Consider the following 26,235-nt stretch of genomic DNA (forward strand, 5'->3'; position numbering starts at 1 on the left):
ATTTGCCTGACACCAGGTGATGAAAGTGGTATTATACTCTGGAGTTCCATAAAGGCAGTAGATTTTCAATTTATTTTTATGTTGGAATTGAGGGTTATGTGGATGAGACAGGAAAAGAGTTTGGGACAAGCATCAGCTATTATCTTGCTGAATGGATAACCAGGCTTTAGATTCAACCCTGGTCTTTTTAATGTTGTAAATTAGCGTTTTTGCTTGAGTATCACATTGGGTCAGTTGATTTGACTGTGCCACCCATTATCCTGGAGATGCTGTTATAAAATAGAACTACTTGACAAGTTGCATATGTTAATATTGGCTAAATTAAAAACACAATAGAATGGAGGATCCCTGCACTTGTCAGAGTTGCGTAACCCTTGTCAGCTGAACTTTACAGGGTTTGATTGGCACAGACTGATAGAAACATAGAAAATAGTTGCAGGAGGAGGCCATTCGGCCCTTCGAGCCAGCACCACCATTCATTATGATCATGGCTGATCGTCCCCAATCAATCCGCTTTCTCCCCATATCCCTTGATTCCACTAGCACCAAGAGCTCTATCTAACTCTCTCTTAAATCCATTTGGCCTCCACTGCCCTCTGTGGCAGGGAATTCCACAAATTCACAACTCTCTGGGTGAAAATGTTTTTTCTCACCTCAGTCTTAAATGACCTCCCCTTTATTCTATGACTGTGGCCCCTGGTTCTGGACTCGCCGTATACAACTGCAGAAGAACCTCTTTGCTGCTATCCTGAAATCCTCTTGTTACGAAGGCCAACATTCCATTAGCTTTCTTCACTGCCTGCTATACCTGCACGCCAACTTTCTGTCACTGGTGTACGAGGACACCCAGGTCTCGCTGTACCTCCCCCTTACCTAACCTAACCCCATTGAAATAATTATCTGCCTCCTTGTTTTTGCCGCCAAAGTGGATAACCTCACATTTATCTATATTATACTGCATCTGCCACGCATCTGCCCACTCACTCAACCTGTCCAGGTCACTCTGCAACCTCCTAACATCCTCTTCACAGTTCACACTGCCACCCAGTTTTGTGTCATCAAAGGACCTGTTCTACTCTTTGCTTACTGTATGCCAACCAATTTTCTATCCATGTCAACACCCTACCCCCAATACCATGTCTCTAATTTTAGTCACCAGTCTCCCGTGCGGGACCTTATCAAAGGGTTTTTGAAAGTCTAGATACACTACGTCCACTGGCTCCCCTTCATCCATTTTACTTGTCACATCCTCAAAAAATTGCAGAAGATTAGTCAAGCATGATTTCCCTTTCAAAAATCCATGTTGACTTGGACTAATCCTTTTACTGCTATCCAAATGCCCCATTATTATCTCTTTAATAATTGACTCCAGCATCTTTCCCACCACCGAAGTCAGGCTAAACTGGTCTGTAATTCCCCGTTTTCTCTCTTGCTCCTTTCTTGACAAATGGGATTACATTAGCTATCCTCCAATCCACAGGAACTGATCCTGAATCCATTGAACATTGGAAAATGATCACCAATGCGTCCACTATTTCTCGAACCACCTCCTTGAGAACCCTGGGATGCAGACCATCCGGCTCAGGGGATTTATCATCCTTCAGTCCCATTAGCCTACCCAATACTATTTCTCGCTTAATGAAAATTTCTTTCAGTTCCTCTACCCCCTTAGATTCTCTGTCTTCCAGTACATCTGGGAGATTGTTTGTGTCTTCCTTAGTGAAGACAGATCCGAAGTACCTGTTCAACTCTTCTGCCATTTCCTTGTTACCCATAATAATCTCACCCGTTTCTGCCTTCAAGGGACCCACATTTGACTTTGTGACTCTTTTTCCCTTAACAAAGAAGCTTTTACTGTCCTTTATATTCCTGGCCAGCTTCCCCTCGTACTTCATCTTTTCAGCCCGTATTGCCCGTTTTGTTTCCTTCTGTTGTCCTATGAAAGTTTCCTAATACTCTGGCTTCCGGCTACTCTTTACTGTGTTATACACTTTTCTTTTAGTTTTATTCTATCCCTAATGCCCCTGTCCCACTTAGGAAACCTGAACGGAAACCTCTGGAGACTTTGCGCCCCACCCAAGGATTCCGTGCGGCTCCCGGAGGTTTTTGTCAGTCTCCCTACCTGCTTCCACTACCTGCAACCTCCGGCAACCACCTGCAACCTCCGGGTACCGCACGGAAACCTTGGGTGGGGCGCAAAGTCTCCAGAGGTTTCCGTTTAGGTTTCCTAAGTGGGACAGGGGCACATCTTCTCTTGTCAGCCACGGTTGCCTCCTACTCCCCTTAGAATCTTTCTTCCTTTTTGGAATGAAATGATCCTGCGTCTTCTGGATTATGCCCAGAAATTCCTGCTATTGATGTTCCACCATCATTCCTGCTAGGATCCCTTTCCAGTCTACCTTGGCCAGCTCCTCTCTCATGCCTTCATAGTCCCCTTTGTTCAACTGCATCACTGCCAATTCCGATTTAACCTTCTCCTTCTCAAATTGCAGATTAAAACTAATCATATTATGATCACTACCTCCAATGGGTTTCTTTACCCCGAGTTCTCTTATCATATCTGGTTCATTGGACAACACTAAATCCAGAGTTGCCTTTTCTCTGGTCGGCTCCATTACAAGCTGCTCTAAGAATCCATCTCAGAGGCATTCTACAAACTCTCTTTCTTGGGGTCCTGAACCAACCTGATTTTCCCAGTCTACCTGCATATTGAAATCCCCCATCACCACAGTGGCATTACCTTTGTTACATGCCAGTTTTAACTCCTGCTGCAACTTCCACCCTTCATCCGGCTACTATTTGGGGGTCTGTAGATAACACCAATTAGTGTCTTCTTGCCTTTACAATTCCTCAACTCAATCCTCAGTGACTCTACCTCGTCAATCCCTATGTCTTCCTTCACGAGGGACTGAATTCCATCCCTCACCAGCAGAGCTACCCCCCCTCCTCTGCCCACCTGCCTGTCCTTTCTATAGGATGCGTAACCCTGAATATTAAGTTCCCCAGGCCCGGTCCTCCTGCAGCCACGTCTCAGTAATCCCCACAATGTCATATCTACCAACTCTAACAGCATCAAGCTCACCTACTTTACTTCTTATACTTTGCGCATTCATATACAATACCTTTAATTCATTACGCATCTCACCTTTCACATCAATCCCTATTACACTTGGCCATATTCTCCTATCCCTTTGTGAGCTTTCTTTCCCGTTATTCTGGGGTCATTAACTATACCTTTACTCTTTCCCTTTAACTCCGTCCTTGACTATCCCATTTGACACCCCCCCTCCCCCCTTATTCAGTTTAAAACCACCCGTGTAGCAGTGGCAAACCTGCCTGCCAGAATGCTGGTCCCCCACCTGTTAAGGTGCAATCCGTCCCTTTTGTACAGATGCCCCTTACTCCAAAACAGATCCCAGTGGTCTAAGAATCTAAACCCCTGCCCCCTGCACCAGTTCCTCAGCCACACATTCAGGTCCTGTATCTCCCTGTTTCTGCTCTCGCTAGCACGAGGAACTGGAAGCAAACTGGAGATAACCACCCTGGAGGTCCTGCTTTTATGCATTTTTCTGAGCTCTCTAAAGTCAGGCTGCAGAATATTCATCCATTTCTTTCCGACATAATTTGTGCCGACATTCACTACCACTTGCGGCTGTTCACCTTCGCTCTTGAGGATTTTCTGCACTCTGTCCGTGACATCCTGGATCCTGGCACCAGGGAGGCAGCACACCATCTTCGAATCCCGTCTGTTGCTGCAGAAACCCCTGTCCGTACCTCTCACAATGGGGTCTCCAACTACCACGCCCTGACGTCAGCCTCTTTGGTTTTGGCTCAACAGCATTATTTACTTCGCAAGCCAGTCCGCCGCTCAGTGTGTTAACGTCTTCTGTCCCGACAGCTCCTAAGTGGTTAAACCTGTTCTCAAGGGGTACAACACCCGGGGACCTTTGCATTCCATGTTTCCTTCCCTTTCTCACCGTCACCCACCTTTTCTCTTCCAGTACCTTAGGTGTAACAATCGTACTGTAGGACTTGTCGAGGAACGACTCAGTTTCTCGGCCGAACCTGAGGTCATCCACTTGCTTCTCCAGTTCCTCAACACGGTCCTTCAGGAACTGTACCTGGATGCACTTCTCACATTTGTACCACCCACATCCTGCAAGCATCACATTGAATCATCCTGCTTGACATTTCCTTCTTTCATCTCTCCCTCCATCGTTTGGTGTGGCGTTTGGTGTGGCAGGATGGTAAGGGGTCCAGGTGTTCTCCATGTTTCTCTTAAATTGATAACATGTATAGTGGTTTTGCAAGCTAACCTTAAATGCATAATTTCTATTGGGTCGCTGCAAAAGCATTGTAAACAGTATAAATGATGTTGCAAGATGGTCATCCTGTTAATTGATGATTGGTCGAACTATTGAGCCTTGAAGAAATTGTTTGAATCTCAGGGCACAGGTTTCAATGTTTGTTCGTGTTAGCTTCCGTCGAGAGCTTTCTTCCTTAAACAATGTATGAGCTGTTGTATTATTAGGTTAGGGTAATGTCTGTTATGTATGGGGTTAATCGATATATGTAATTGGGTTAGTAAGAGACCACCTTAAGGTGTGGTGTGGCGAGGCTTAGAGGGCTTGAACAGGCAGATGCGAGGATCGAACCCGCGGTGGGATAGGTACAGTAATTGAACTGTGACACTCTTTTGTTAAAATCAAATTTAGTTGTTTCAAGTGCTTGATTCAATGTTTTTACTGAAACTAGACTAGGGGTAAGCTTAGAAACGAGCAATTTACATTGGAGGCTCGTCCGGGATCTCAAAAGACCCCCAAACACAATTTTGCAATCAAGGGTGTTGAGCTGTTTCGATCGCGAGTGAAATCGGGCCTACGGTGCAGTTTTCACATTGATTTTCGGCACTTCGTCAGTCCGAGCAGTTCGATTATTCGCGGGTTTGGGAAAGGGTCTAATCGACATCATTAGAACAGAGTCTAGCAAGCACGGGGAAGTGGTTAGCATGCCTTTGGGTTAGGGGTCCATAAAACCAGGGTGGGGTTAGAGGCCCTGCTGGGGTTGGGTTAGAGTCCCTTTCCTGGATTAGAGGCCCAAAACTTTGGTCGTAGTTGGCAGACTGCAGCTGCTTTAACGCGCTTCATCGGGCGAGGAGTGCCCCAGGGTTAGTCTTGGTATCCAAATTGGTGGGGTATTAAAATACAGGTCTCGCCTTCGATCGGATCTTTGCCGGGAGCGCGAATTGAAAAGGTGCGCTCTGAATATCGGCATTGATAACTCGCAGCACGAAGCGGCTAGGCGCTGGATCCTCAGTGCCCAGCAGAGAGGAGTTCTGTGTGTAGGTATCTGAGTCTCTCCCTGAAGTGATGGACGAAGAGCTTCGAGAAGGTACTGGGCTTGGATGGACAGAGTATAGATTAGCCAGAATACTCCAGTCCGTTCAAGAATTCAACTGGGCAATTTTAGCTGATTCGAGAGCCCGCATAGTAGAAGAGATACGCACTAAAATTAGTTTGAGTTCGTGTCTATATTTGCAATGCCAAATTTTCAAATACTGAATTTCATATTGAAGTTCTGCCAGTAAGGTGGAATTTGAATTCCTGTATATAGAACTTCGGAGTTGGTGCATGTCCGTGATCAATTCAGAATAGCGGCTGATCAACAGTGAATAGTAACCCTCTGGTCAATTGTTGATTAGTTCCTGATAGCGAAGAGTACCTGAGAGACAGTAACTTGTTTGAAAAGTAATCCAAATAGCGAAGGCTACCCCTAATTCTGTCGAACTTAGAGAGGAGGGATAGAGGTCCCCCTATAGAAGTCCAGCCTTAGCAGGGGGATAGTAACATTCGGGAGGAAAAGTAGTCATTTAAGGAATAGTACCCCTCAGCAAAGAGTAAACTAGGAAGGGAAAAATCTTCGGTATCGGAAGGAGAGGTTCACTGCGTGATAACAGCGTGATGCGGCGTCGAGATTGAGTGTTCTTGAATTGTGCGCTGGTGCTTTCAATCATTTTTTAAGTTGTAAAATCTAGCTTTTCGTATTGTCATAGGATCCGGATTTTGTAAATATTCTATGTATGTAAATAAACTTAGAGTATTTTAAGAATTAAAGGTTAAGATTTAGATCGTGTGTTCGCAGACCGTCATTTGTGTTGCTGCGTGTTTGCGAGTGTTTACGGATTTCGAAACTTGAAGTAGGAGTGTGTGTGAGTTAAATATTTGCATTTGTTTAAGGTCGTAGTGTAGGAATCTGAATCGGGGGTCGTACTCCTTCGATCGCTGCGTCAGGGAGCAGTCATCCCGCTGATTGATCGTGCCAGTGAAGGATTTCTAGGAGTGTGTGATTTGTAATAAGTTAATGTTTTTGATTTATGCAGGAGTGTGGTTACGTATACTTCTTATGTGGAATAATTTCCTTTTTGTGTTCAATTTTGCTCGAGTGTTTAGAGTTCATTTGCATGCATTCAGAGTAAGATCGGGGCTAGGAGACGGACTGCGAGAACGTATGTGAGTGTGATTGGTTGTTTCTTGGAGCATTTTGATTTGAAAATTGTCTAAAGTGACTTTGTTCATTTCGAAATTAGAAAGGGAAAATTGTTAAGAGGTGCGAGTAGTTCAGAGTTGCTTCCTTATCCAACAGAATGGGAAGCCACCCAAATAAAGATATTGAGGAAATATTATACAAATAGAACCACTTGGATAGTGACTTTTATATAAGCTAGGTAAATTGCAAAAGAAAAGCTTAAAGTTTTCCTGAACCGAAATAAAGCGCAAACAGACACATACACACAGGCAAAGATGAATCAAAACATGGAGGCCTGAACCAGAACCTGCTTAGCTTAGGTTATTGTTTGGGGCAATTATAGCACTGGAGGAAATTGTATTTGATATGGCTTTGTGTTGAAGAATGGGAAGCTGAATAAGGGGCCATCTGCTCTGTCTCTATGGCACATTTTTGAGCTCCGAATGTGACATAAAGGTGAAGAGTTATGGCTTGTTTTGCTAGGTTTGAGACAGAATTCAAGGCTGAGAGATGATAGACTGCAGTTAGCTTTGGCTTTGTAAAATAATAATGAGTGTGATAAGGAATAAGATGTAAGTGAAGGAATAGTTGCTTTGAGAAATAATTAGATTGAGGGAGTAGTTTATAGAAGGTTGAAGCAGATGGAATTCTGACGTAATGGTCTGAGATGTAGTCTCTTGTGTTCTGCCTGGTACATGAGATTGGAAATCCTACTTCCCGATAACAGGAAAGGCACCAAACTCATATTAAGTAAATTGACAGATTTACGACCCATGTATCTTTGGATGGGAGATGGAAATGTGCGTTTTGAACTTAGAAACTGTAATTCAGCAAACTTATATAATGAATGTTTTAAAAACATAGGTAATGGTATTTCAAAATGTGTAAAATTATAGTAACACCAATTATGAAATGTATTGTCTTAGTAGAAAGGTACACTTTAGACTTATAGAAATTGTTTAGATTTATAGAAATATATTTTCTCTTGGTATAGAAAGTGTGTATGACTTGTGTGATCATTGTGTTATATACGTATCTTGTATTTTGAGGAATGGTCTTTCATAAGAGCCTACTGGGGTTTTGCTGTGTTCAAATAAAATAATTCTAAAACAGTTATAAAGCACAGGCAAACGAAGGCTGTAATGAGGCCAGGGAAGGGGGATCATGTGACTGATGTTGTAAATCACCAGAAGGACTCGGATGATTGGTTACCAGCTTGTCATACCCTCTGTATCTGAAATGTGTAATACCTATATAAATGCCATGAGTTTGTATCAAAGTTACTCCTCTCTGGACCCGCCCCAGAGCATCAGCTCTGTGTTGGAAGGTTCAAGAGACTAGTCTCAGCTGAATAAAGAATTGATTTTAACAGCAACAAGTGTTTGAGTCAAGTTGACTTTAGATTGAAAGAACTCAGTTTAACAATTCGGAAATTCATCTGCAAGAAATATGCAGTGAATTTCTACAAAAAGCTGATCGATTGAAAATCCTTTCCGGATCGTTAAATAGAGAATTAGTGAAGGAATTATGGCCCCGAGGGGGCATAGATACAGTAAAGGGATTAAAATACATTGAGCAGATTATTTTGCAGTGCAGCGATAATACAGAGGCGCAAGAATGAATTGAATTGTGGAGACATTATTATGAGGAATAGAAAGCGAGTAGAGCAGAGAAAGAATGGCAAGATGGAAAGAAGCAACTCTAAAACTGGGGATAATATTAGAATATACTGAAGGATTTGAACCTCCAGGTAGCTTAAGGGAAGAGCTTGAGAGTATTAAAGATAAAGGTAGAAGGAAATCTTTTAAAGTAAGATTATCATCCATAAGTCTTAAGCGTGAGAACCCAATGGTTGGCACTGGTTACGGGGGATGACTATGATTATTTAGAAGACTGGGAGAGTGTTAGACCTAGAAATTCAGGTCCACCACCTTATTCACCTTACGATCCCAATACCACAAATGCACATCGCGGAGTTCGTAATAGGAATCGACAATTAAATCCCAAGGCACAAACTTCCTTAACTCTGACAGCTCCGTCCATTACAGACAATCCAGCAGTTCATGGTAGCAGAAGCCAAACTGGGAAAAAGACTAAATTAGTTATGGCAAAAGAAGAGGATACCCCTAGACAAATTGAACGCGCAGTTGAGGAAGGAAGGAAATCTTTTAGAAAGTACCGTGAAGGGGAAGAGACATCTGGGTGTGAGACCATAATTGAAGAGGTTGAGGTGGATACTGAAGCTAAACAAACAACCTTTAGACAGTTCCCTGTAAGGGGAATGTCTAATCCGTCTTTTGATCCAGCCAATGCAGTGAGTGCAAATAATCCCCGTACAATTAGAGTCTATTCCCCATGGAAGCCTAACGAGATGACGGCTATTTAAGTCAAATACCCCATCGTAGAAAATCACCCGCTTCTTTTGTGGATCACTTAAGAACTACAATGCGCATTTATCACACTGATTCCCGGGATTTATGGGCGGTGATCCAGCAAATAATTACCCCGTGAGCATGCCAGATTCCTAACAAATTTAGGACATCCGTCGCATGAAGCTCTTGCAGATATAATAGCAGACAATGGAGCAAGGGAGGAAGCTGTTTAAACAGCTCTTGCCAACGCCCTTCAGAAACCAATCGATTTGGCCAGAATATTAGGTGTAAGACAAAAAGGGGAGATGGAGCGGATGAGTTTTTAAAGCCAGTTTCTAAATTATTTATGGATCAATCGGGTGACTTAAATTACAGAAATGGAGTAAATTCCCCTCAATATTGTGCCATCCTACTGATTTGTTTCCCCACCAACTTAGCAGAAGCCATTAAGACTAATAACATGGACAGAAAATAGTACCAGTCAAATGGCTAGGGCTGTAAGATATCATTGGAAGGAAATAAAGAAGCAGGATAGCCCGCCTGCAGTAAAACCAAGAACTGAATATGTGATCAGAAAAGAAATACCAAAATTTGACTCTGAATCATGGATCCCTAGACTACAAGCAAACTATGGACTGGGAGAAGTTAGAGTTCCGGAATATCCAGACCAATGTTGTAGGGAAGCATCAGGAGTCAAGGGGACAAATCTTCTTTTCTCAGAGTAACCCATTTACACGCCTATGATTAGCAAACCTGGTAGTGACTGACGAGAAACCTATGTTGCCTCTACAGGTTGAAGGTAAAATCTGTACCTTCCTAATAGACACAGGCGCATCCTTGTCATCTCTTCAATCAATTTATAATTGACTACAATCAAGACAAGTTCAGAATCTGTCTGGGTTTCAAGGACAAATTTGCCAGTATCCCATCTCTGAGCCAGTCGAAGTAGTGTATGGAGGAAAGACAATCAAACATAGATTTGTGATAACCACCGGATTAGATTGCAACCTGATGGCGAGAGATTTACTCTGTGCTTTCCAACTAAAAATAGAATGTGGCAATAGAGGTACAGTAGTGACCCCCTGGGCCCCTGCATGACAATGTTACTCCATAGTGACCCCTCAATGGTGGTCCTTAGATCTGGACGAAGAACCCCCACTTCACATTACACTGGCTTATGATAGAAGTGGAAAGAATAGTGAGCTGGAAACCTTCTTTAAATCATACACAGGAATGGGAAATAGAAGTATTGCCACTAGTGGAAGGGAAAGAGGGAGCTGCCAAATATGTTAAAATACCAGCATAGTTATGGAAAAGAACTGACGAGGCTGCTCCTCATATCACTCGAAAGGTGAATTTCCTGGCTAGAGCTAAAGACCCAGGAACGATGGTAAGAAAGGCAATTGCCTTGGCAAACCCGTTTAATTACCAGAAGCAAAATTTGTCTAATCATTTTGTTGTTGAATTTTACCAGGCCCCAAGGAAGGTTGTTACCCACTTACGTCATCATCTGGAGAGCAAGGTATACGAGTATGTGAACCCTCAAGTATGGGTGGAGGACACTGCTCAGGTAGGATGCACGAACATCAATCCCATCCATGTAGCTCTCCAGAAAGGGGTAACACTTCCTTCGATCCAACAATATCCATTGAAACTACAGGCCATCAGCAGCGTGGACAAATTAATTTGGGGTTTGTTAGAACAAGGAATATTGGTGGTGCCAATCTATCTGTAACACCCCTATTCTTGCCATTCCAAAACCGGGAAAGGATGGTCAATATAGACTCGTACAAGATTTAAGGGAAATCAATTCTCTTGTAGAACCACTTCATGCCCTAGAGCTAAATCCTGCCCATATCCTAGACCAAATACTTGCTGAAGCCAAAGTCTTTTCGATAGTCGACTTACAACATGCATTCTTTTCTCTTCCTCTTCATGAAGACAGCCAATATTTGTTTGCATTCACCTATAAGGGCCAACAATATACCTGAACCAGGTTGCCCCAAGGATTTATCAACTCGCCTACTTTATTTTCCAGGTGTTTGCAGGATCAGCTAAGTCCTTTAAAGTTTAAAATAAATTCAGCATTAGTGCAGTACGTTTATGACCTATTGGTGGCTAGTAAAGATGAATCCGGTAATCGGGAAGGCACTGCACAACTACTAAATCATCTAGCCGATCTAGGATAAGTGGTTTCCCCATCAAAAGTACTGGTAGCTCAGGAGAAAGTAAAATTTCTAGGGCTTATAATTTCGGCCACTGAAAGAAGTCTTGAGAAGAGCAGACTCGAACCTATCTGCGAATTTCCAGTCGCAAAAGAAGCCAAACAAATGAGGCAATGGCTGGGCATGGTCAATTATTGCAAACCCTGGATTCCAAATATAGCTCTAGAAACAAAGGAGCTAACACCCTATACCAGCAAGGAGGGTGAATTTTAACTACCAAAGGATGCACAAGAAGCATTTGAGAACTTGAAAAGATCACTGATGCAAGCCCTGGCATTGGGAAGGCCATTATATGATCGTCCTTTCCAGCTGTATTGTACAATTCTATCCGACTGTGCCCCCGGTATTAACGCAAAAGCATGGACCAGTTGCATATAACTCCTCCAAATTTGATCCAATAGCTAGGGGATATCCTCTTTGCACTCAAATCATAACTGCAATCTACAGTTCACATTCGGTATCGGCATTGTTGGGGCAGCTTCAAACCCCCAGCATTTGACAATGGCCTGCCAAAATAAGTATGAGATCCACCTGTTAAACAATCCGAAATTGCAGTTTAAACACTGTTCATTAATTTACCCAGCCTCTTCTTATTTCAACCCCAGAAGAGCGAGCAGAAGCAGAACACGATTGTCTATTTGTTATAGAGGAGGAAACATCAGTGAGAGGGGACATGATGGATGATACCCATAGAAGACCCTGACTTCACATTATATGTGGACGGTAGTGCATCCATTGGACTACGGGGTGAGAGGTTGTCTGGGTATGCAATTATTAATCAAAAGACAGAAATTGTAGTAGCAGCTGCTTTTGAATCACCCTATTCAGCACAACAAGCTGAATTACTTATTCAATTATTCAATCCTTGTTCAGTACATACCAGGGCCCCATTCCCGACCTCTACCTCCGCTACATCGACGACTGCTTTGGTGCCACCTCCTGCACCCGCACACAACTGACTGACTTCATCCACTTCACCACTAACTTCCATCCGGCACTCAAATACACCTGGACCATTTCTGACACTTCCCTACCATCCCTTGACCTCACTATCTCCATTGCAGGTGATAGACTTCTCACCGACATACACTATAAACCCACTGACTCCCATGGCTATCTGGACTACACTTCTTCCCACCCTGCTTCCTGTAAGTACTCCATCCCCTACTCCCAATACCTCCGTCTACGCCGCATCTGCTGCACGGATGAGGCGTTCCACACCAGGACATCTGAAATGTCCTCATTATTCAGGGAACGGGGGTTCCCCTCCTCCACCATAAATGAGGCTCGCACCAGGGTCTCTTCCATACCCCGCAACACTGCTCTCTCTCCCCCTCCCCCCACTCGCAACAAGGGCCGAGTCAAGAAGAGTCCTCACTTTGTATTGTATTGTATTGTATACAAAAAGTAATCATCCGTCAATTTGCCACCTCCAACGTGACCCCACCCTCGCCACATCAGTATCATTCCCCCCATATCACAAAGAAATAAAGACCGCTCCCTCCATAAATAAAATTCTTCCCTTCCCTCTCGTACCAAATAAAATGAAATTGAACTTTCCCTTTTTTAACCGCAAGAGATGCAACACTTGTCCCTTTACCTCCCCCTCGACTCCGTTCAAGGACCCAAGCAATCGTTCCAGGTGCGACAGAGGTTTACCTGCATCTCTTCCAACCTCATCTATTGCGTCCGCTGCTCTAGATGTCAGCAGATCTATATCGGTGAGACCAAGCGGAGGTTGGGCGATCGTTTCGCCGTCCACCCTCCGGTCGGTCCGCAATAACTACGCTGCCCTTCCGGTGGCTCAGCACTTCAACTCCCCCTCCCACTCCGTCTCCGACCTCTCTGTCCTGGGTCTCCTCCATGGCCACAGCGAGCAGCACCGGAAATTGGAGGAACAGCACCTCATATTCCGTTTGGGGAGTCTGCATCCCGGGGGCATGAACATCGAATTCTCCCAATTTTGTTAGTCCTTGCTGTCTCCTACCCTTCCTCAGCCCCCCTGCTGTCTCCTTCCATCCCCCAGCCTTCGGGCTCCTCCTCCTTTTCCCTTTCTTGTCCCCGCCCACCCCCGCCCCCGATCAGTCTGAAGAAGGGTTTCGGCCTGAAACGTTGCCTATTTCCTTCGCTCCATAGATGCGGCTGCACCCGCTGAGTTTCTCCCAGCTTTTTTGTGTAAGCTGAATTACTTGCTTTAATTAGGGCTTGTATTATTGGAGAAGATCTAAAAGTAAACATTTACACTGATTCTCAATATGCATTTGGGGTGGTGCATGATTTTGGACAATTATGGAAACATAGGGGATTTCCAACTTCTGTAGGAACCCAAATATCATACAAACAATTGGTGACAAATTCATTGGAGGCCTTAATGCTACCCAGACAAATCTCTGTAATAAAATGTAGTGCCCATACTAAAGAACAAACCCCAGTAGACATTGGATATCGTAATGCTGATTTAGTAGCTAAAAGAGTATCATGGGAACATAAGGTGGTGGTATCTAGAATGATGAGGCAGACTAAAACTGTAACTAGCAAGTCCTCCTTGGAGAAACTGATCCTGACCTTCCAAGACATCGTTCAATTACAAGAAGAGGCTACTGAAGAAGATGAGAGATGGAGACAATTGGGATGTGTACTAGGTTGTATGAATGGGCTATGGACCACTCCAGCAGGGCAAACTTGCATGACAGACTCATTGGCCGTATGGGTTATCGAGTGTATGCACTATGCAACCCATTGTGGTGCAAGAGCAGTAGGGGACACTCTATTAGCTACTTGGTGGCATCCAAAATTACAATCTTTTGCTCAAAAGGTAAGCAGTAATTGCCTGGTCTGCCAGCAATACTATCCAGGGAAAGGAATAGGATGTGAAGGAGGGAAAACACCATTGCCTATGGGTCCTTTTGAGACATAGCGAATGGACTATATTAAATTAGAAAGATGCCATGGATACAAATACGTTCTAGAGACATAGCGAATAGACTATATTGAATTAGAAAGATGCCATGGATACAAATACGTGGATCGAAGCATACCCAACCTTTGACAATAAAGTGGCTACTGTTGTCAAGATGCCAATGAGAGAAATTGTCCCTAGATTCGGTATTCCCATTCGACTTGGCTCAGATAATGGTCCACACTTTATTGGACAAATCAATAAGGAATTTTGTGAACAGCTGGGGACCCAGCAGCAATTACACTGTGTTTATCGACCACAGTCTGCCGGACTTGTAGAAAGGGCATACCAGACCTTTAAAACCAAATTAGCCAAATTAAAGGTGGAGACTGGACTTCGGTGGATTAAATTACTCCCAATAGCCCCATTTCAGATGAGAGTCACGCCTGCAGGAAAATCGAGATTAAGCCCAGCTGAAATTATTTACGGTGGACCCCTGAAAACCCCTTGGATTAATTTCCACCATATGACTGCAGAGATGACTGACTATATCTTAGCCTTGACAAGAGCCCTAAGGGATTTACATTGTAGAGTGAGAGCAGCCTATGAGGATATGCCTTCAATGGTTACTCCCATTAAAGTAAAACCTGGAGACTATGTCTTAGTGAAGAATTGGGTAAGGAAAGGATCGGAAGTTTGTTAGGAAGGACCGTACCAAGTTATTTTAATGACCGCAGTAAAGGTAGAAGGAAGAAATGCCTGGGTGCATCTTCATCACTGTAAAAGTATTAGTGAATGGATCAGTAGTTAACTTGTTTTCTCCCAGGTTTTCTTAGAAATTCTAATCAAGGACCAATGGACTATCAAGATTGATGGATGGGACTTCGTGCCCACGAAAACTCGGGAGGTGAAGACTCATCAGATGGAAATTATGGAGCTACGCCCACGAAAATTCAGGAAGCTCGATGTAATTCTGGGAAGCTACATCAACATCTTGTTAGACCATTGTTAAAAGTATAGCAGCCATCATTGTATTCTGGAGTTATCATTTATATTGAGGGTAATCATGAATGATCAAACGGGGGAATGTTAATATTGACTAAATTAAAGACACCATAGAATGGAGGATCCCTGCACTTGTCAGAATTGCTTAACCCTTGTCAGCTGAACTTTACAGGCTTTGATTGGCGCCAGCTAGTCTAGGCTCAGACTGATATGCAGGATGGCAAGGGGTCCAGGTGTTCTCCATGTTTCTCTTAAATTGATAACATGTATAGTGGTTTTGCAAGCTAACCTTAAATGCATCATTTCTATTGGGTTGCTGTAAAAGCATTGTAAATAGTATAAATAATGTTGCAAGACGGTCATCCTGTAAATTGATGATTGGTCGAAACTGTTGAGCCTTGGAGAAATTGTTTGAATCTCAGGACACGTTTCAATGTTTGTTCTCGTTAGCTTCCTTCGAGAGCTTTCTTCGAGAGGGACAGGTCTTAACACTGAGCACTCGGGAGGTACAGTGCACTCTGCGTAGGATCAATCCACGCAAGGCTGCAGGCCCGGACGGAGTCCAAGGAAGGGTACTAAAGGAATGTGCTGTACAGCTGGCTGAGGTATTCACGAGGATCTTTAACCTGTCTCAATCTCTGGCAACGGTCCCCAAGTGCCTGAAGACTATAGTGCCGGTGCCAAAAAAGTCAAAAGTCACCAACGTGAACGACTACCATCCGGTTGCCTTAACTCCAATACCCATGAAGTGCTTTGAAAGGCTGGTCCTATCTCACATCAAATCCAGCATCCCTGCCTCACTGGACTCGCATCAATTTGCACACAGGGCAAATAGATCAACAGAGGATGCCATCTCTCTGGCTCTTCACACTGTCCTGACTCACCTGGAAAGACAGGGCACGTACGTGAGGATGCTCTTCATAGACTATAGCTCTGCCTTCAACACGGTCATCCCCACCAAGCTCACCACCAAACTTCACCAGCTAGGCCTCAGCTCGCCGATATGCAACTGGATCCTGAATTTCCTGACGGAGAGACTGCAGGCAGTGAGACTGGGCCCGCACCTGTCCTCCACTATCACTCTGAGCACCGGCACACCACAGGGCTGTGTACTGAGCCCCATGCTCTACTCCCTCTTCCCACACGACTGTGTTCCTGCATACGACACCAACACCATCGTCAAGTTCGCAGACGACACAACGGTGATCGGGCTGATCACCAACGGTGATGAAACAAACTACAGAGCGGAGGTGCAGAACCTGGCGGACTGGTGCTCACGTAACAACTTGTCCCTAAACACCTCCAAGACCAAGGAGCTGATTATCGACTTCAGGAGGGCACAAAATGGGGAATACGCTCCAATCTCCATCTACGGGGACAGTGGAGCTTTAGGTTTCTGGGCACACAAATTTCAGAGGACCTCACATGGTCTACCAACACTGCTGCGCTGGTCAAGAAGGCACAGCAATGACTATTCTTTCTGAGAACATTGAAAAAGACCGGTCTGCCCCAACAGCTGCTGTTATGGGGCAGACTATCGGATGGAAGCTGCATACCAAATCTCGTTGCACCTATGTGCAATGACAATAAAATATATTATTATTATTATTATTATTATTTCTTTCTCATGCAATGTATTAGCTGTTGTAATATTGGGTTAGGGAAATATCTGCTATGTATGGGGTTCATCAATATCTGTGATTGGGTTATTAAGAGACCATCCCCATGTGGTTCGGTCCCTCGAGGTCCCGGGACATATAAAAGTTCGCTATCATGAGGTTCAGGGTCGATCTTCTGGGAGAGTGCTTGGGACTGCGTGAACTTCTGGAGTGTCTCTGTCTGAGCGAGGCCTAGAGGGCTTGAACAGGCAGATACGAGGATTGAACCCGCGGTGGGATAGGTACAGTGGTTGAATTGTGACGTGCTTTTGTTAAAATAAAATTTAGTTGTTTCAAGTGCCTGATTCAGTGTTTTTACTGAAAATAGACTGGGGGGAAGCTTAGAAAGGAGCAATTTTCACATAGACATCTGGTGTCTAGCGAATGTTGCTTCCTCTCCCATATAGTTTGCACAGCTTATAGTGGAAATGTCAGCACAAATGTGATTTTCCTGCTGAATGCGATGGCTAATATAATTTTTTTTACCCTTGCCTTTGACCAGTTGATTCCAATCTCTCTGCATTGCAGCTGTATTTAAATTTATTATAACTGTAATCTGTTATTTAGAGATGATTAGAAGGCTTAAGTACTCAAGAGGTACTCTCACATTCTCTTGTTAATCTCATGTTATTTGCTTATGTTTGTTCTTGGATTTGGTACACCTTGACAGGGTAAATAAATGTGAGTGCACACTGTTGTTTTACACAGATTTAATGAGCATTTTTGATACTTGCACCTTAAAATAGATCTTCCTGCAAATTGCTTATGTTTTTTCACTTTTTGAATGGTATGTGACCATATATTTTAAGCATCAATGCTTTAATTGATGAATATTATAATAGGAATCACGCAAATTAATTGTGCACTATTTTAGTTGTTATTGGTGGCATTTGCAGTGTGTAATTGGAAGCCATATTGGGCTAGCAACAGAATTACACTTAAACAGTAACTCAGAAATTATACTCGGGATTAAGCTGCTAAATGCCACTTAATATTTTACAGAACCAAATATAAGGAAATAGCTCCTCACACCTCAAATTCATAATTAGTAAAGCAATTCTAGCCACATATCCATCAGCAGAAGATTTTAGATATGTTCAAGGAAAGATGATAGCTGGAGTTATAACTCAGAAAACAGACTTCAAACTCTTCACTTCATATTTACATCCTAATATTTTGCCTCGGAGACCTGAGCTTAGGACAATGGCCCAGATTATAAGGAATAATAATGATGAAAATGTCAGCATTGCTTTCATTCCTTCTTATCGCTGCAACCTGGGATTCTGCTACTGTTTTGACGTTCCCAAATTTGTTGGTGGAGGGCAACTTTGGAGGGAGTGGGTGTGGAGTATTTATGGGGCCCTTAACAAGATGCTAATTGGCAGCAAGAGGCTGTGGCCTGACTCTAGCTTTTTGCAGTTCGAGAGGGAACTTTGCTTAAATACCCTATTTTAGAATTTTGGGCTGGGTGTAAGGAGAACAAGCGGTATTCTTCTTGAATTGATGCAATTGGAAACAAAAGCCTCAAGTATGGAGATTTTAAAAAAAAATTGTGCCATTGGTGATTTTCTTTAAATCTTTCAAAGACATATAAAAAATATCTCCTAATTGACTTTTAAGCAATATGAGGGCACTTAAAAGATTTTATAGTCAACTGAAGTGGGAGGTACAATTGTGTATTCTTGAGTTTTTAGTGTTTTAACTGAAATGTGTTTAGAAGCATTCAACAGTTAAGTATTATCATTTTCAGCTTTTAACTAGACAGTTACAATAAATTAAAAAATTAACAAAAAATGTTTGTTTGATACCGCAATGCACACCAAACCCTGTTTAACTTTTGCCAGTTACAATTTACCAGTATATTCTTGAACTTTCAACACTAACTGAATATCCACAAATTTCTAGTGCCAATTTATTTTCAGAGTAAGACTAAATGCAAATTGGAGGAACAGCATCTCATATTTTGCTTGGGTCCAGCGGTATGAATATTAATTTATCTCACTTCAGGTAGCCCCGGCATTCCCTCTCTCTATCCTACACATTCCACCAATCACTTGCCTAACTTTGTCTCACTCTACTCCTCTTTCAGTTTTCTCTCCCTCACTACAATTAAAAGAAGGGTCCCGACCCAAAACGTCGCCTATCCATGTTCTCCAGAGATGCTGTCTGAGTCACTGAAGCACTCCAGCACTTTGTGTCTTTTTGTTGTAAACCTGCATCTGCAATTCTTTCTGTCTGCATTAATTAATATATTATCTGTTTTCCCCAAAAGCGTATAGAGTGGTCCAAGAAAAGAAATAATTCAATACTAATAGATATAATACACTGTTAAGAGGCTAATATATTTGAACAAATTGGTTACCCTAAGAAAAAGCATCAGGATTTGCTAATAGATATAATACACTGTTAAGAGGCTAATATATTGGTTGGTTTTAATTGCAGACAGCTGGAATGAAATGGGACAAAATTATGTGTAAGAAGGAACTGCTGCTGCTGGTTTAAACTGATGATAAACACAAAGCTGGACTAACTCAGTGGGACTGGCAGCATCTCTGGAGAGAAGGAATGGTTGATGTTTCGGGTCGGGTCTGAAGGCGGGTCTCCACCCGAAACGTCACCCATTCCTTCTCTCCAGAGATACTGCCTGTCCCACTCTCCAGCTTTTTGTGTATATCTTCAGTTTAAACCAGCATCTGCAATTCCTTCTTGCATCATTTTTTAAAAGGCTTGCTAAGTGATTAAAAAATAATGTTGATTGTAGCGGCACCAAACGTGGTGAATAAGGCCAGATGTCAGGCAGGTTCAAACAGTAGTTTTATTCAGGTATTACATGTTAAGTTGGTCCGCTAACGTAATTGTCATTGCTGCTGTAGCTGAGTGAGGTTGTTCTCTCGGGCCCAGCTACCTGTTGACTCCCTTTGTCTCAAGGTGAGATAAGCTTAAGTAGCAGGACACTCTCCCTAGGCTGTGACATCACGTGCCAGCCCTTGTAGCTACTGACGAGAGTTTGACCATAAGTGGTTTGTGTATCAGCTGATGCCATAATTGATTTTAATTGCACCCTTAAATAATAACAGATTTCCAATAACTTACCTGAGTTTATTTTAACTTGTCATTCTTGTTTAAAATGTTTTAATTTAATGATCTTTAAGTCCCCATCATTACTGGGATTTAAACTTGAGTGTTTTGATGGTTAAGTGTTCCTAATTCTTGACTAAGTCACTAGATGGAGCACTCCAGGTTGTTTATACATTATTATTTAATACACTGTGCTGAAACTGAAGGTAATTTATGACATTAATCTTTCTATTAAGTATAGCAGTAAATCAAGTAATTATCTAAAAAAAACTTTGATTTATTACAATTTTATCCAGATGAGGTTTACAATTACAAAAACATGGGATAGTTCGCCAGTCACTCACCAGGGAATCACCATGTCACTCAAACCAGATGATGAGGGAATACTAATGGAGGTAAATGCCCCTTTCTTCAATGATCCGCCATCCCCAGCTGGCCCAAGAGGAAAACCTTACAATCAGCTGTGGAATTATGAAGGTACCGTGAACACCTGTTTTACTAAATTTTATATTGAAAAACACAAGTAAGCCTGTTTTATTGTTCAGGAAATACTAAAAAAAAGAGTTTTAATGTTTATAATATTTTTTCCATTGCAATCTTTTAGCCCATTTTTAATTAAACAGACTAGTAGAACACTTTCCCTCCACTGTCAGAGATAAATAACCAGCTCCAGAAATGAGCATTGGTCTTGAATGCACTACCAACAAATCCTGTGATTCTAAGGAGAATTGCTGATGAGCTGCTGTGCTTGTAGCTGTATATTCCAGGTTTCCAAGCCTGTGCTCTACAGTGCAGATGTTGGAATGTACTGGAGGTCATGATCAGTATTGCCACCAGTTATTGTGCTGGCTAGTGTGGGCACTGTCTGTGGCCTCCCTGCTTTTCACATTATACTGCAGTGCCACTCCATTAGTTAGTCATTTGTTTTCCTCTTTACTTTGATATCTCTTGTCATATTCTGATTCTCTTAAACTACATGTGCTAGGATATTTTTTCTGAAAGCACATCTTAGGAAATTGAAAAACTCAGACATGAACTTTGTGACATTTGTTTATTATTAAAAGCTATAGCATAGTTAAATCATGGCTTGGAGAGTACAAACCTCTGAACATTCATCGTCATCCAGTTCGATTCATTGCGTAGAACACTGTACCTGCAACATAATGAAACATTTTCAGCGACTATATAAAGGCGTAACCAATCACAATTTGACACTGATCTATAAAATAAATGGGTGACTCAAGAGCTTGGTCAAAGAGCTAGGCTTCTTGGAATGCAATAAAAAAGAGGGTGCCTGTGTGACTGGGTGCCTACCTAAGCTAGTCCCTGTTGCCTGATTTTGGATTATACCCTTCTCAACCCTTCCTATCCACGTACCTGTCCACATTTATTTTAAATGTTGTTATTGAACCTGTCTCTGCCATTTTCTCTGGCAGCAGATTTCATATACCCGCTATCCTGCGTGAAAACCTGCTCCTCGGATCTCTTTGCCATCTCTCTTTAAACCTATTCTCTCTAGCTTTAGACCTCCTCTACGCCTAGTAAAAAGACTGTGGTTATCTACCCTATCTCTGCCCATGATGATTTTATAAGCCTTTATAAGTTCACCTTTATAAGCCTTTATAAATTCACCTTTATAAGCCTTTATAAGTTCACCCCTTAGCCTCCTTTGCTCCAGGGAAAACAGTCCCAGATTATTCAAATGTCTTGTATGGCTGTAACATGACATACCAACTCCTGATCTCAGCCACAAATAATGAAAGTAAGCATTCCTATGCCACCCTCTCTGCCTGTGTCGCCACTTTCAGGGAGTTATGTATTTGAGCCCTTGTGTCCCTCTGTTCAGTAACACACCCCAAGGGCCTGTGTGTGCCCTGGTTTAACTTCCCAAAGCATACCACTTTCAACTTGCTTGCATTAAACGCCATATGCCATTCCTTATATATTTTTCTGTTCTTTATTCTTTGCTTTTTCTAACTTGTTATGCTCCATGTGAGATGAAAGTTGGAAAATTATGACATTTTCTGGGAATGGAATGGAAAGGACAAACAAACCCCAATAGATCTTGAATAACCATTTTATTTTAATGTATGTATATCAACACCAACAATATAAATTTAATTTCTATTCCATTTCTAATCACGCTTCACTTCTGATTCTGTTCTAGTTTTAATGTGTTTGGTTTGGGATGTCTCTATCAAGGCAATTTTAGCAGGGGGCACAAGGAACTGCAGATGCTGGAAACTTGAGCAAAACACAAAGTGCTGGTATAACTATGTGGGTCAGGCAGCATCAGTAGAGGGAATGGATAGGCAACATTTCAGTTGAGACCTTCTTTCAGCAGCAGCATCTTGTGAAACTGGCATTTCATGTATATTCTTCCCTGTGAGGTAAGTGAAGTTCCTGTTTTTAGTGCATTAATAACAAAAGTAGTTTTTTTCAGTAATGACTGCCATCCACCATGTCAAGCACAAAGGGTAATTAATGAAACCCATGGATTCCATTTTCTTAAATTGAGATTTTTTTAAATGTCAAGTTTAAAAAAATAAAAAATCCCTTTCTGTTTGTGTCTCTTTCACTATCTTTACCTAATCTTTCCCTTTATTTGGGTTTTTTGTCACTCTCTGTATCATTGAAGATTCAAGGTTCACATTTATTTGTCATACACCAATTAAGGTACAGTGAAATGAGTTACCATGCAGCCATACAATCTCAGTTGTTATTGTAAGGCAAAAAAAAAACTGAGCTGAAGGGGACAGATAATAGTAACCAGTGAACACAGTGAATGACTGAGGAGACTGAAACCTTAGTTGCTGGATAATCTTCCTGCATATAAATCTAGCCTGGCGTGTCAACATTTTATTCAGTCACATGAAACATTGCCAAGATATTTTGACAATTGCTTTCTGAATCTTAATTTTTTAATTTTTCCATGTTTAACAGTTGTGGAAGCATTTTTCTTGAATAGCTGCAAAGAACAATATCTTGAAGTGGAACTGTGTCCGTGAGCATCATTTTGTTTCTTTCCATATTTGAAAGTTGTAGATTGTTTAAGATCCTAATTAACAAGTGACGCAGGCCTAGAAATGTATCGTGTTACACTTGAAAAAATTGCATTATTCAGGTGAAAAATATGTTAATGACACATTAAGAAATGTTATAAATGTCCAGGTGCATTAATGCTAATCATTAACATATAGTGGTTTTGGTGCGAAATGTTCCAGTATCCTAGTTCTCTTCTACTTGTATCCAGCTATATAAAATGCCATCAACACCAGTACGATATGCATTGTTGTCTCCAGCAAGATTTTCACTTGCATTAAAGAACATAGAACTTAGAACGAGAGAGCACAGGAACAGGCACTACAGCTTATGATGTCAGTACCAACCATGATGCCAAATTTAAACTGCACATTTGCCTGCAAATGGGCTATATCCTTCCACTCCCTGCCTGTTCATGTGCCTATCTAAATGCCTCTTAAACATTGCTATTGTATCTGCTTATACCACCTTCCCTAGCAGTGCATTCAAGGCACCAACCATTCTCTGTGCAAAAAAAAGCTTGCCTCGTAAATCTTGTTAAATTTCCCCATCTCATTTGAAATCTTTAATTATTTTTTCCTCTCGTCCTAAAGCCTTGCCCTCCAGTTTTTGATATTTCCACCCTGGAGCTTCTTTCTACCTTTACTACTTTCCCTGGAACGACTTTCTACGTTTACTGTGCTTCTAATAATTTTGTATACTTCTGTCATATCACCCCTCAGTTTCCTAGGCTCCATAAAAAAACATCCAAGTTTATCCAACCTCTACTTGTACTAATACTCTCTAATTCAGGCAACATCCTAGTGAACTTCATGTGCATCCTCTCCAAAGTCTCTGCATCCTTTCTGTAATGCAGTCACCACAGCTGCACACAATCCTTCAAATGTGGTCTAACCAAGATTTTATTGTGGGTTGGGTTTTTTTTGGGGGGTTGTTAGAGGCCGAGGGGACACCTGATGAAGATGATACTATAAGGGTAGACAGTTAGAATCCTTTCCCCAGGGTGAAATGGTCATAGACTAGAGGGCATAGTTTTAGGGTTGAACAGGGAACGTTTAAAGTAGACTAGACTAAGTGGGACCCATTGGGTCCCAGCATCACACGGGAGGGCTGGTCACCAACGCAATATTCCACCTCTCCACCAATTCCAATACTGCTCGCCAGTGGGTGGGGGGGGTGGGCTGTCTGTTGCGCTAGTATGGGTGTTGCGGGCTGAAGGTACTGGTTTCCAGAGGGCTAGTATAGACATTGTGGGCCGTATGGATGCTAGGGCAGGCATCCAACTGTTGCAATGATTTTAAAAGCCAAGCCAAGGCAAACAATTGGGCTGCAGCTACTGGACAACCAAAATTCATTTTGTGAACACAAACCTGTCAAAAAGGCGAGGCAAACAATTGGGCTGCAGACACCCGACAACCAAAATTCATTTTGTGAACACAAACTTGTTAAAAAAGGGCTGCAGCCACTTTACAGCCGCATCGAGGGGACTCACTGTGGAGTAGATGTGCTTTCAGTGTTATTTGCAGCTCAGGGAGCCGTGACCTTCTCGCTTCCTGGTCTGGCAGAGACTGAGTGAGGCACGACACTTCCTGGTTTTATAGTCCCTCCCCCTGCCGCCAACGGGGGCAGCAGAGAGAATGGGGAATTTTGTAAAAACATTCATATCTCTCATTTATTATTGACGGAAAAAATCCTCCGCACTCATACGGCGGAGGGGGGCTCTGAGCGAGGTGGTCAAAAATGACGGCCATAGGTTGCGGCGTTCTCTCGGAAATCGCAGCACAGTCGGCTAAAAGCAGTCAAGATCAGAGATTTAGTAATATAGATGTGTTGGACACAGTTTTTTTTACATAGAGTGGTGAGTGTCTGGAAGATGCTGCCAGAGATAGTGCTGAAGTAGATAAGATAGTGGTGTTTAAGAGTCTTTTAGATAATCATGTAAACATGGAGGAAATAGAGGGAAATTGGTCACGTGCAGACAAAGTGATTAGTTTAATTTGGCATTATGCTTGGCACAGACATTGTGGGCCGAAGGGACTTTTCCTACGTTGCAATGTTCTATATTTTATGTTTTATTATGCATAGATATTTGAAAATCCAGTACATATCTGGTGCATTAATAGACACGGTAGTGAAAAAGTCTCTGCAAAGGAAATCTCAGAAAAATTTACTTAAATTGTGACCTAATCACCAGCTTGTTTACAATAGGTTTTTCAATCGTTCTGGGCATTCAATAGGTTTCAATCGAACGGCCAGAAATACCACAAAAAATTCTATATTTAATGGAGTTATTCCATATTCAGCAGATGGAAAATGGTCAAAACACAAGAGAAAGACATCTGGTAAAAGGGATGACACCCAACACCTTTTACTCGCAGGCTTCAGAGGGAGCCACCCTCTTCCCAACATTTCTTCCCGGAAAGATTACTACATATTTCTACAACTTATGATAGTCCTCAGTCGCATCTATGACCTCAATGTAGGAGACCAAAATAAGATCAGAAATGGTAGTGGGCTTGCATCTGCTGCTATTACTTGCTTTTATTTTCTTACTTAAATGCTCTCATTAATGAACTAAAATACATATATACTACAGGTGCACAACCTTTTATCCGACAGCCTTGGGACCAGACACTTTTCGTAATTCGGAATTTGTCGGTCTTCGGAATGGAATTTTTTTTGCGTAGATTTTAATGGCTGGCTCAGTGGTAGAGTGCTCGGCTCATATCCGCAAGGTCGCGAGTTTGCGCCTTGATCCCGGCAGTTCCTCGGTCGCGAGTTTGAGTCTTCAATGTAGTTTTTTCTTGCAGAATAAATGTCTGTATGAAATGCAGTGTGTTGAATGAATTCCTGAATTAGTAAATGTGACCGCAGCATTGAATCACCTCTCGCACTCATGTCACCCTAGCGGGGCTACATGCCCTTAGGCGGCCTAAGGCGACATTTTCACACTCTTATATCCGTGTGCAGCAGAGGCGACGTGCGTTTGGCGCCAAACGTGAGCTTTGGTGTGCAGACGACATCCTGGAAAAAATGTCCGGTTTCTTCCAGGTAGGCGATATACCCTCCCGGGCAATATACCCTACACTTCTCTTTTATGAAGGGGATTTAGTTCCCCTTTCTTCCAAGACCGACCGGAGGTTCCGCTGTCACCTCTGCGGGCCGCCCTCGGTGAACGTCCTGTCTCCCTGTCCCAGGGATAGCAGGGGGCGATCAAACAGCACAATACCCCCTTCCAACTCCAGAGGAATCCGCTCCCCGATGGGCTGCTACGAGTGGCAGTTCGACCACAGCCCGAGCTGCGCGACCCCAAGACCAAGACGTACCTTACCTTGCACACCATCAGCTTCTGCCCCATACGGGGAGCGTGTTCCTCTGGAGTTGGAGCGGGGCTGGGCTGGAGTTGCTGATCTGGGATCTCCGTGCTTGCA

General features: G+C 42.6%; 1 protein-coding gene across 3 annotated transcripts in view; it reads left to right on the forward strand.

Moving 5' to 3' along the window:
- Positions 1–26,235, forward strand: part of c1h4orf33 (chromosome 1 C4orf33 homolog) — a 42,645-nt gene that overhangs the window by 2,408 nt on the left and 14,002 nt on the right. The window contains exons 2-4 of one of the 3 annotated variants that reach the window (XM_055643241.1): positions 10,372–10,467; positions 20,059–20,239; positions 22,706–22,766. In XM_055643241.1, the coding sequence (XP_055499216.1) occupies positions 20,059–20,239; positions 22,706–22,766 (242 nt within the window). In that variant the 5' untranslated portion in view covers positions 10,372–10,467. Of the gene's footprint in view, positions 1–10,371; positions 10,468–14,847; positions 16,632–20,058; positions 20,240–22,705; positions 22,767–26,235 lie in introns of those variants that run through there. The other 2 variants (XM_055643233.1, XM_055643226.1) reach the window with 2 other exon arrangements.

This window comes from Leucoraja erinacea, chromosome 1 (assembly GCF_028641065.1).
Source record: "Leucoraja erinacea ecotype New England chromosome 1, Leri_hhj_1, whole genome shotgun sequence".
Classification (NCBI taxonomy): domain Eukaryota; kingdom Metazoa; phylum Chordata; class Chondrichthyes; order Rajiformes; family Rajidae; genus Leucoraja; species Leucoraja erinaceus.